A 12,962-nucleotide genomic window follows, 5' to 3' on the forward strand; every position below is an offset into this window, starting at 1 on the left:
TCTTCTCCTCCCACAAGTGCAGTGGAAGCTACAGACACCTTCTGCCTTTCTCAGAAGACATTGAATGTAAAAGGTAAATATTGACTCGCCTCACCTCTTCACTATCAGTCAATCGATGTGATCTTCTCACTTTACTCTCAGCGTCCGAGTCCATCTGAGCTCATTATGAACCCACATGGCTATCTGTCTCTGTCCATCTCCACATCACTCCATCAACAGGCTTAGATGGCTATTGATCAGATTATCAGAGTCTGAAAGCTATCTGTCTGTCGCAGTCACTCTGCTGTCTCATAAACAATTAACTCTGAAATGGCATGTTGAAAAAATAAAAAATAAAATGGAGAATCCGATGAACACAGTTTGTATATTGTACATTTGGAAGTAGTGATGATTGGTATTGATGAATGCTTTTAGTCAATTGTTAAACTCTGAAAGGTTATATGAATGAGGATGTTGCTAAACCATAATTTGTTATCGACAATAAGTAATATTCCCTCCTAGGAATATTTCTCCATGGTCTCCCTATTCATACAGTAAGGGTTGAGAGCGTGACCGAGCATCAACACACTAATATTGTTATTGTAATATTATTACAATAATATTATCCCGGGTCGGCTGTGGCTCAGGAGATAGAGAGGGTAGTTCAGTAATCGTAAGGTTGGTGGTTTTATCCCCGACTCCCCCTGGTCATGTGATGAAGTATCCTTGAGCATGCCACTGAATCCTGCCCCTGATGAGCAGGCCAGCGCCTTGCATGGCAGCTCCTCCACCGTGTGAGGGAGTGAATGAGAGGCAAAACTATAAAACGCTATGAGTGCCATGAAAAAAAGTCCATTTACCAGTTATTGTACACTAACCATTGTAGTTGAGATGTTGTTGTTGACCTGTAGTTGATATCTTATTTATGTGCCTGGTAAAATGCAAGCAGTTCCTTGACTCTCACCACCAAAATACTGTTAGAACTATGCACTTCTGATTCTTACCGATTGAACTTGCTATTTGCACTGTCTGTATGTCGCTTTGAAAAAAATCTACAAAATGTGTATAATGTTTGAGAGCAGAGTAAAGCCTCTGGATGAATATAGAGTGAAATTATTCTCCTCTGGTAAAATACATTTATTTATTTTTAAAAGTAAGGAGAAAAAGGTATTGATCCTCAGCTTCATTACATTTTAGATGTGGCTTGATTAAAGCAATTGATGAAAATGGATTTAAGTCTTTGACACCCACATGTAATGTTTGTGTGGATGTCTCAGGTGAGCCTATTGCTGTCAAGGACTGGTTAACCCTAAACCCTAACCCACACCAGGGTTACACAAGTCATTCATCTGGTTCAGGAAGAGCGGTGCTTCTGAGTTAGAAACAGCAAGGCAGACGAGAGGACAGACAGGGAGAGAAAGAGAGACATATATAGAGACATAGAGAAACAGAAAGAGAGAGGAGCGAGAGACAAACGGGGAGAGAAAGAGAGGCATCTATAGAGACATAGAGAAACAGAAAGAGAGAGGAAGAGAGAGAGGAGCGAGAGACAAACTGGGAGAGAAATAGAGACATCTATAGAGACATAGACAAAACCAAAAGAGAGAGGAAGAGAAAGAGGAGATAGAAACAGAAAGGGAGAGAAATATATAGATAAAGAGAGAGGAGAGTAACAGAGATAGAGAGACAGAGAGAGAGAAAGATTAACAGGAAGGATGTGTGCCACAATATATTTGAGTGGATGTGGTTGATAGCCTGATAGACCAGTAAACGCCAGTGGTAATGGATGGAGCTGCACCCAGATCTTAATGGTGTGTATTGATGGAGGAGGAAGAAGTGGGGATCTATAAAATCCATCGTCATCTGGAGAGAGTAAACACCTACTAAGTCGTCTGGCTGAGGAATGATAGACACTGGCAGGGCTGAGACACATCCAGCTGACACACCCAAGATTTCACTTCTTCCATCCATCCGTCTTTCCTAGTCTGGCTTTCCTTTTCCAATCTCTCTCTTTCTCTTTTTTTCTCTCTCTCTGTTTTTCATTATCGTGACTCTCCACCTTTGCTTTCGAATAAGGCTTGTCTCATTTCATCTTTATTCCTCCTGTCCTTCTATATCTGCCCCCGCCCCCCGCCCCTCGGCCCCACCCGCACCACCGCTCCTTCCAGACTGCTGTCAAGCCCTGTCCCTTCCTATCAGCCGGCAGACAGACAGAGAGAGACAGAATCCTAACAAGGGGGAATCTTAAAAAGACAAAGCACCCCTAGATATGCACACAATCTTGCACACACACACACGCACACACACACACACACACAGACCCCCCCCCACCCACCCACCCCCCCCACACACACACACAGACCCCCCCCCACCCACTCCCACACACACACACACACACACAGACCCCCCCCCCCCCACACACACACACACACAGACCCCCCCCCCACCCCCACACACACACCCCCCACACACACACACACTCATGCGCCTTTTTTGGGGGTAGATGTAGGAGCTGGTGAAGGAGATGGAACCCCAATAGGACAGCAACAAGAAAGCACTGAATGACAGAGAAACAGGAAAGGGCGTGGCCTGTCCGGGGGATGACAGCGGAACTGAAGGCCTACCAGTCCCAGGCCTTCACCACTGCTGCTACAGGGCTGGGCTGAGATGCCAAGGGCGTCTCTTTAATCAGCTGGCACTGATCCCCACCAAGCTAACACGCTAAACCCAGACACTGGAACTATGTAAACACATCCCACAGTAAAGGATACTGAGGACAAAGTATGTCCTGCACACACACACACACGTACATATCTACACACACACAGAGGAGAGGGTCAGTCATGATCCTGATTTTCAGACTCACTGTGCTCTTCTCACGACACAGACAGCTCCTGGGCAGAGCAGGAGGCTGCTTGGTTTAGTTAGACATGAGACCTGAACGCAGGGAAGGAGCCAACAGAGAGCTGGTAGTCCTGCACAATGTGTTCAGCTGCAGAGAGGTAAGCCACGAGATTAGACAGGAATGTCTGTCTGTGTGTCTGTCTGTCTGTCTGTCTTTCTCTGCCTAAAATTCATGCCAAAAATGTATGTTCTCTTAAAATAAGAGATCACTCAAGGACACAGATTCTCAGAAACATGAGCTTTAGAGGAATATGTGAAGCTCAGCGTTGAATTTGAGCAGAGAGGAAAACGTCAAGTCATGTGATCTTAGGAATGCACCTCATCCTTTACCTCTACAGTCATGTGATCTTAGGAATGCACCACAGCCTTTACCTCTACAGTCATGCGATCTTATGAATGCACCACAGCCTTTACTTCTACAGTCATGCGATCTTATGAATGCACCACAGCCTTTACCTCTACAGTCATGTGATCTTATGAATGCACCACAGCCTTTACCTCTACAGTCATGTGATCTTATGAATGCACCACAGTCTTTACCTCTACAGTCCATGATGGTAGGAAGAGGAACATTACATAGTTAAAACCATGACTGTATATGTGTGTGCATCTGTGTGTGTAAATAAATGTGTGTACTCATGTGTGTATAAGTGTGTGTGTCTGTGTGTGAGAGACGAGGTGACAAGCTCAGCTTCATCAGCTCTGCTATGCACACACCATCAATACCATCAGCAACGTTTGGGGCCTGACCAAAGATCCTTCTGGTTTTAGCCCCAAATGGACAAGGGTCAGCGTGGCCTACTTTACCCTTCCTACAGAGTCATGTATTTTATGCTGCACAGACACCAAACAAAACTACACATGCTGAAACATTTGCAAGGCAGAGTCAAAGAGAAGAAGAGAAAGCAGAGAGAGAGCAGAGAGAGAGAGAGAGCAGAGGGAGAGCAGAGAGAGAGAGAGAGAGCAGAGGGAGAGCAGAGGGAGAGAGCAGAGAGAGAGAGCAGAGAGACAGCAGAGAGAGAGAGAGAGCAGAGAGAGAGAGCAGAGAGAGAGCAGAGGGAGACAGCAGAGAGAGAGCAGAGAGAGAGCAGAGAGAGAGAGAGCAGAGAGGGAGGGAATCAGCAGAAGAGTGGTTAATGGAAAGAGGATGTGTGGGGTTGTTTCTGTATATCAGTGGACTGTGAGCTGAAGGGGGGCTGTGTGTGTGTGTGTGTGAGGAGAAAACATGCCAGTGTGCGAGTCTGTGTGTGCAAGTCTGTGTATGAAGAAAACACACCTCTGTGTGTGTGTGTGTGTGTGTTATATCTGCAGTGGGTTGTGTGACTGGGTAAAGTTCACATTCATTAATTATAACTTGACTTCTGGCTGCCTCTGCCCCCAGCCTTCCCCCCCTCCCCCTCCCCCACCCCCCCTCCCTACAGCAGGTCTCAGATCCCCACCCGACACCCCCGAACAGCAGTACATCATGAAAAGGCCACCAGATCCTGGCACCCACTCCCCCCCATCCCACCCCTACATCCTAAACTCCCCCACACCTCCACACCTGCCAGACCCCCTGTATCCTCCCCCCTTAACCTCATTTACTTCACCACCGCACCGCCCCAATGCTTCGTACACAATCCTAGCCTTTAAACCTCTGTATAACTCACTGACAAAGCACTGCTACATACAGGCAGAGAGTGTATTTTCCAGAAATAGAATTCCCCAATCTCTCAATACCAAAACAAAGTACCAGAGAGTTTCTCTATGCTGGCCCAGTGTGGCTGTGAGAGGCAGCATTAGGACAGGTGTTGCCTCACCAGAGTGGGCTGCAGAGGCAGCATTAGCACAATAATACCCCAGGTGTCTGTCTGGCTTTTGTTACACTGGCCCGCCCATCCAAATCTTTAACACCTCCCAGATGACTGTTCGCTGCTGGCAAACAGACAGCTCTCTCTCCCTCTCTCCCTCTCTCTCTCTCTCTCTCTCTCTCTCTCTCTCTCTCTCTCTCTCTCTCTCTCTCTCTCTCTCTCTCTCTCTCTCTCTCTCTCTCTCTCTCTCTCTCTCTCCCTCCCTCTCCCTCTCTCCCTCTCTCTCCCTCTCTCTCTCTCTCTCTCTCCCTCCCTCTCTCTCTCTCTCTCCCCTCCCTCTCCCTCTCTCTCCTCCCTCTCTCTCTCCCTCTCTCTCTCTCTCTCTCTCTCTCTCTCTCACCCTCCTCTCTCTCTCTATCTCTCTCTCTCTCTCTCTCAGTCTCCATGTTATTGTTGTATATGCAAGATGAAATGGAACGGTGTGTGTTTCTGTTTGAAGTGCCGTCCTTTGTAATGCTGCCAAAAATATGACTGGAGTGGGGCATGGTGCATTTGTTTGATTTGAAGCTAGCAATGGTTAGAGGCGATGTCGGCCAAATATTACAATGACAATACAATAATCCCCTTTGCAGGGAATGTGAAATTGATTCGGATTCAAAGGTGAACACGTACAGTGCCATACAAACCCACTCTGCCTTCTTTCTCCATCCCGAAAGTTATATTTAGGCAAAGGGTCCTTCCCTACCCCCCCCACCCCCTTTTTGACAAGCCACTCTGGTGTTTAAGACCTCTTCCTCGACGCCACCGTCTGGAAACAGCCCTCAGTTCTCATGAAATGGCGTCCAGGGTGACCGTGGTGGTCATGATGTGGTTTTTGAAATTTGAATGTAAAATAAAGAACTGGCACATTGACTGGGGGTGGGTGGGTCTTATTGTGGTTAAGGGTATAACCATTAGATTTGTGATGCGTAAATTGTATAATTGTATTGATTACCCAAAAACACCAATAAAAAGTGTTAAACAGAAGAACTGGCACATTGTGGTCCCTTCACTAATACCCCCTGGGGGGTCCTTTAACTTCCTGCCAAACATGCACACACACACACACAAACAGATACACCCACAAACAAACACACTCACAAACACACACACACACAGGTACACAAACACATGCTGTTGCAGTCATTTCATATTCATCTTATACAGTGCGTCCTGCCCAGTGCTGGCAGGGTTTCAGACCGGAGGGACCAGCGCCACCTGCAACTGAGGAGGACAGCAGAGCAAACACACCAGACAGACCCACCCCTACACCAGCCTACACACCCAGACAGACCCACCCTACACCAGCCTACATACCCAGACAGACCCACCCCTACACCAGCCTCCACACCCAGACAGACCCACCCCTACACCAGCCTCCACACCCAGACAGACCCACCCCTACACCAGCCTACACACCCAGACAGACCCACCCCTACACCAGCCTCCACACCCAGACAGACCCACCCCTACACCAGCCTACACACCCAGACAGACCCACCCCTACACCAGCCTACACACCCAGACAGACCCACCCCTACACCAGCCTCCACACCCAGACAGACCCACCCCTACACCCAGCATACACACCCAGACAGACCCACCCCTACACCAGCCTACACACCCAGACAGACCCACCCCTACACCAGCCTACACACCCAGACAGACCCACCCCTACACCAGCCTACACACCCAGACAGACCCACCCCTACACCAGCCTACACACCCAGACAGACCCACCCCTACACCAGCCTACACACCCAGACAAACCCACCCCTACACCAGCATACACACCCAGACAGACCCACCCCTACACCAGCCTACACACCCAGACAGACCCACCCCTACACCAGCCTCCACACCCAGACAGACCCACCCCTACACCAGCCTCCACACCAGACAGACCCACCCCTACACCAGCCTCCACACCCAGACAGACCCACCCCTACACCAGCCTACACACCCAGACAGACCCACCCCTACACCAGCCTCCACACCCAGACAGACCCACCCCTACACCAGCCTCCACACCCAGACAGACCCACCCCTACACCAGCCTCCACACCAAGACAGACCCACCCCTACACCAGCCTACACACCCAGACAGACCCACCCCTACACCAGCCTACACACCCAGACAGACCCACCCCTACACCAGCCTCCACACCCAGACAGACCCACCCCTACACCAGCATACACACCCAGACAGACCCACCCCTACACCAGCCTACACACCCAGACAGACCCACCCCTACACCAGCCTACACACCCAGACAGACCCACCCCTACACCAGCCTACACACCCAGACAGACCCACCCCTACACCAGCCTACACACCCAGACAGACCCACCCCTACACCAGCCTACACACCCAGACAACCCACCCCTACACCAGCATACACACCCAGACAGACCCACCCCTACACCAGCATACACACCCAGACAGACCCACCCCTACACCAGCCTCCACACCCAGACAGACCCACCCCTACACCAGCCTCCACACCCAGACAGACCCACCCCTACACCAGCCTCCACACCCAGACAGACCCACCCCTACACAGCCTACACACCCAGACAGACCCACCCCTACACCAGCCTACACACCCAGACAGACCCAGCCCTACACCCCTGCCACCTGAGGACATACACTTAACCACTAATCAATATCCATTTTGGTTTCTATTTTAGAAATTCAATTTAGTCCTCAATCTCACACATAGAAACAAGTAAAACTGTAGAATATAGATAACCTTCTGAAGTTTAAGCTTTGAAACTGGCAACCACAAATGTGCTTAATCATCCCATCAACGTTTACCCTGTAATTAAAGTTTTAATTAGCTCCTCTCCATGATTAGATCAGGGATATTTGAATGTTCACGGGGGATGAGTTTCCCTACAAACCTGCAGAGATGCTATTTATAGAACTGCCTAGTCACTCAGAGGTGCTGACGGACTGCTGCCCCACACACACACATGAACACCCACGTACACAAACATGTACACAAACACGCACACACACACACACACACGAACACCCATGTACACAAACGCACACACACACACACACATGAACAACCATGTACACAAACGCACACACACACACATATTTAGTTTGGCTGGTGATGGAGCCTGAGGGGTGAACACAGCCTGCTGTCTGCTGGGGCTGGGCGTGGCCCGCATGGCTGGCCTGGATTGGAGGACTCTAGGGTGACTGCAGGACAGACACACAGACACGCCATTAATCAAGACTAGACCCACAGGTCGGAAGTGAATCTGTACGGGTAGTTAACAGTGTGAGTGTAGAAGGTTATGGTGTATTGTCTGTGTTGAGTGTGTCTGTGTGAGAGAAACACAGAGAGACAAAGAGAGAAGAGGAAGAGAGAGAGGAAGAGCGAGTGAGAAAGGGCGAGAGAAAGAGAGGAACAGAGAGAGAAGAGAAGGAGAGAGATAAAATAAAAGATAGAAAGGGCGAGAGAAAGAGAGGAACAGAGAGAGAAGAGAGGAGAGAGATAAAATAAAAGATAGAAAGAGAGAGAGGAAGAGAGAGATAGCTTACATCGATTCAGGCCCATTAGCAATCTCAGGGCAAGGTCGGATCAGTTAGCCTCCAGGGAAAGGTGTCTTATCACTACCTTGCATCAGTCTGACCTGCTCAACCATCTGGGTCACAATGCTCCAGTGATAGGGAGGTTACAGAGATTATCTTTTCTCTCTCTCTCTGTTCTGTCTCTATTCCTACATAGGCATATCTCTATTGAAGTCACATTTGACTGGTTAACAGAAGAATTGATGGTTAAACAGCTACTTACTATGCACTAAATGTGAGGTAAAATGGCAAGTAGAGAAGGCCATTCCAGGTGAGTAATTACACACATGCAGACACAGAGACACAGGGAGAGAGAAAGAGGAGGAGGGAATGAAAGATATAAAGTAAGAGAGGGAGGTGAGAGAGCTAGAGAGAGGTGAGAGAGAGAGAGAGACAAAGGGGGGGGGGGGTGTAGAGAGGTCTGACTGAGTGATGAGTGACAGATGTAGAGGGCATCTCAGGTGGGGCTGAGGACATCATGTGAGTATTAATGTACAATCGCCCGCCTCATTATCACAATCCTGAAATAACCTCCTTCATTAACTCTGTATCTGCCTCTGTCCCTGCCTCTATCCCTGCTTCGGTCCCTGTCCCTGCCTCTGTCCCTGCCTTTGTTCCTGCTTCGGTCCCTGTCCCTGCCTCTGTCCCTGCCTCTGTTCCTGCCTCTGTCCCCGCCCGTCTCTGAGAGAGTTTAGTATTTTTAACATACTTTTATTGGTCCCTTAAGGATGACTGGAGCGAACAATATGCTTCATAAAACATCATTCTGAGAAAGACAGGCAGAACTATAGAAGGAAAGAGACAAACAGAAAGAGTAAGATTGAGAGAGGGAGCGATAGAGAGTGAGAGAGAGAGATAGAGAGAGTGAGAGAGAGTGAGTGAGTGAGTGAGTGAGTGAGTGAGTGAGTGAGTGAGTGAGTGAGGAGAGAGAGAGAGAGAGAGAGAGAGAGAGAGATGAGAGAGAGAGAGTGTGAGAGAAAGAGTGTGAGAGAGAGTGTGTGAGAGAAAGAGTGTGTGAGAGAGAGCGATGAGAGAGAGAGAGAAAGAGAGAGAGAGAGAGAGAGAGAGAGACAGAGAGAGAGAGAGAGAGAGAGAGAGAGAGAGAGAGAGAGAGAGAGAGAGAGAGAGAGAGAGAGAGAGAGAGAGAGAGAGCATGTGTCCTTTCCATTAACAGACACCAGTAGTGTTATAATATATAGAACCCATCACACTGTATCATTTAAAGCTGTTATGGGAGAGAGCCCTCAGCTAGACCAACTCATTCACCCCACTCTGAGCAGGATAACAGGTGCTAGGGATGCTGGGACAGGAAATAGCAGCACAGAAATAGACAGATAGGGGGAATAACGAGGGAACGAGAGAGGGGAGGTATTTAGACCAGAGGAGGTTTGCCTGCCTGCGTTGCACGGTAACAATACATTCACAATGTCTTCCAGCAACAAGTACTGCAACAAGAGAGAGAGAGAGAGAGAGAGAGAGAGAGAGAGAGAGAGAGAGAGAGAGACGAGAGAGAGAGAGAGAGAGAGGGGAGGTGCCCTTCAGTCATCTACATAATGGTTCTCCTCTGTGTCTGCTAGCTGGCTGTCAGAGGAAACACTCCCTGTAGAGTCTCCTATAGGAAACTCCAGGATGTGTTCTCCTGGTTCTCCTGGTTCCTCCACTGTGTGAGGGGCTGTGGGCTGTGGAGGTGCTGTGTGTGAGGGGCTGTGGGCTGTGGAGGTGCTGTGTGTGAGGGGGGCTGTGGGCTGTGGAGGTGCTGTGTGTGAGGGGCTGTGGAGGTGCTGTGTGTGAGGGGCTGTGGGCTGTGGCGGTGCTGTGTGTGAGGGGCTGTGGGCTGTAGCGGTGCTGTGTGTGAGGGGCTGTGGAGGTGATGTGTGTGAGGGGCTGTGGGCTGTGGCGGTGCTGTGTGTGAGGGGCTGTGGGCTGTGGCGGTGCTGTGTGTGAGGAGCTGTGGAGGTGCTGTGTGTGAGGGGCTGTGGGCTGTGGAGGTGCTGTGTGTGAGGGGCTGTGGGCTGTGGAGGTGCTGTGTGTGAGGGGCTGTGGAGGTGCTGTGTGTGAGGAGCTGTGGAGGTGCTGTGTGTGAGGGGCTGTGGAGGTGCTGTGTGTGAGGGGCTGTGGAGGTGCTGTGTGTGAGGGGCTGTGGAGGTGCTGTGTGTGAGGGGCTGTGGGCTGTGGAGGTGCTGTGTGTGAGGAGCTGTGGAGGTGCTGTGTGTGAGGGGCTGTGGAGGTGCTGTGTGTGAGGAGCTGTGGAGGTGCTGTGTGTGAGGGGCTGTGGAGGTGCTGTGTGTGAGGGGCTGTGGAGGTGCTGTGTGTGAGGGGCTGTGGAGGTGCTGTGTGTGAGGGGCTGTGGAGGTGCTGTGTGTGAGGGGCTGTGGAGGTGCTGTGTGTGAGGGGCTGTGGAGGTGCTGTGTGTGAGGGGCTGTGGAGGTGCTGTGTGTGAGCGTCCGATGCTGCTGCAGCCCGGCACCACTTTGATGGTCACACTACACTGAAGGACTTTTTTGCTTAGCCTGGGAATGTGTGTGTGTGTACGTGTGCGTATATGTGTGTACATGTGTGAGTGTGTGTCTGTGTGCAGTTATTCGGGTGCAGTACGCCACATGTAAATGCTTATCTCTCCAGGGCTTCGGTGCGTTCTTCTTAATGGGCACATTTATCAACGTCAGCCATGTCTCACTGCTCATCCAGGTTAATTGTGTTTCGTTTCATCCTTTTGTCTTCCTTGCCCCCCCTCTCCCTCTCTCTAAACCAATGAGGAGACAGAGAGGTGTGTGATGAGTGCTCGCTGACCCACCTAGCAGCATGACACACGGAAGAGCTATGAAAGTAAACGTGTGTATTTGTGCATGTGTGCGTAGCTCCAACTATTAGTCAGTCTGTTTGGCAGTGAAAAATGTTTCATATCAAAGTTCGGCATAAACAAATAAACAATGGTTTGGCATGTGGTCTCTCTTAAAAGCACTCGATCACGTATAGGATCACCATTTGGGGTCTAGACAAGGAGGGGGGGGGGGGGGGGCAGAGGGTTGTCAGAGAATATGTGCAGAATTTTGCACATTTGTTCAGAGTGAATTATAAGTGAATGTAGATCAATTCGTCATGAGCCTGTCTGTCCTTGGCTGGACGTCATGTTCTTCAATAGTAAACACAAATCCACAATGTGAGTCATGTCCAAAGTCTGCTGATGGTAATCATACAGCTCCAGTCACAGGCGTAGGACTGGTCCCTACCAAAGTCAAGAGACCATTGAAAACATCCCCAATGATATTTAGATAAGGCGCAGGGGTAGAATTTGTATATTTGCTGATAAAAAACCTTCCCACCAACGTTCAGACCAGACCTGCAGTCCGTGATGAGGAAAAGGTGTTCTTACCTTCCTGTAGACGATCATGTTGGGGGAGTCGTCATCAGGGTCCACGGCACCTCCGGGCCCCCTGACACCCCCAGCCCCCCCAGTCGCACCAGTCCCCCTGACCCCCCCAGCCCCCCTGGGCTCCTCTTCTGGCCCCTCAGACACCTGGGACTCAGGCTCCTCAGAAACAGGCTCCTTTGTCTCTTTTTCCTTGGGTCCCCCGGCCTCCTCGGCCCCCCCAGGCCCCCCAGCCCTCCCTGACTGTCCGGCCTCCCCCAGCCCCCCGGACTCCCTGGCCGCACCCTGGCCCTCGGCCCCCTCATCTTCCCCTGGCCCCCCGGTTTCACCCAGACCCCCAGACCCCTCATCTTCCCCCAGCCCCCCTAGCCCCCCGGCCCCCTCGGACTCCCCTTCCCCAGGACGCAGGGCTCTTTCTGCCTCCAGAGGCCCAACCCCCTTCTGCTCCTGGGAAGGCTCGCCCACAGCCGAGGCCACTGAGTCTCTTTCCTCCACTTCTCCTTCCATCTTTCGGTCCCTCTCTCTCGTCCCTCAGATGATCGGTCTTCTTGGCGCTTAGCTCTTCCGCTGTGATTCTCCTCACGTGTCAGAAGCTGAAGATGAAAACAAAAGGGAGGACCAATTAATTTGACGTTATGTAGCGCAGTTGTGTTTTAATCTGTTTCCAATCCCTTCTTCCACTATTTTGGCCACCTCTCCTGTTCACAAGAGAGGCTAGGGGAGGATGTGTAGTCAACCTCTCTCCTCCCTTCCACTCTCCCCTCCCTTCCACTCTCTTCTCAATCAGCCCTTCTCCCCAGTCGCTAGGACCCGGGGGGAGCGAACAGGAAAACATTAGATATCATTACATCTCCTCACTCACTCTTCTTTCCTCCTCTCTCCTCCCCTCTCTCCTCCCCTCTCTCCTCTCTCACTAAACCATTAGGGTCCTTGTCACCGAGTGAAACAGGAAGCCTTGTCAACGACGAGCAGCAACAAGACTCCCTCAGCAAAGTGGAATGGGCACCACGATTCCGCCTCGGGCTCTCTCAGTGTTATCTATAGACAGACAACAGAAGGCACTCTGGGCTGAATACCCCTGGATGCTGTGAGTGGACTGATTGTGTCGAGTGGCAAACGGCACAGCTGAAACGGAGGGTGTTTGATTTAATCTCAGATTTGTTTATTTTTTTTCTTCGCAGACACCTACTGTTGACACGGCGTTTGAAAGAAAACTATCTTTCAGCCAGAGGGGGAGGGGGAAACATGTTTTGTTGGCTGAAAACATTTCATGTTGATACATCCAGATGAA

The 12,962-nt window shown here is 50.4% G+C and overlaps 2 protein-coding genes across 2 annotated transcripts in view; one reads left to right on the plus strand and one right to left on the minus strand.

The window, feature by feature from the left end:
• The window catches only part of rgs6 (regulator of G protein signaling 6), a 39,620-nt gene extending 27,844 nt beyond the window's left edge, over positions 1-11,776 (minus strand). Inside the window, 1 exon segment of the mRNA XM_062468553.1 lies at positions 11,675-11,776. Within this exon segment, the coding sequence (XP_062324537.1) occupies positions 11,675-11,692 (18 nt within the window). The 5' untranslated portion in view covers positions 11,693-11,776.
• chac1 (ChaC, cation transport regulator homolog 1 (E. coli)) overlaps positions 1-12,962 on the plus strand; it is a 182,779-nt gene that overhangs the window by 116,578 nt on the left and 53,239 nt on the right. The gene's annotated exons all lie outside the window — the stretch shown is intronic.

The sequence above is a fragment of the Osmerus eperlanus genome, chromosome 8 (genome assembly GCF_963692335.1).
Source record: "Osmerus eperlanus chromosome 8, fOsmEpe2.1, whole genome shotgun sequence".
Lineage (NCBI taxonomy): Eukaryota > Metazoa > Chordata > Actinopteri > Osmeriformes > Osmeridae > Osmerus > Osmerus eperlanus.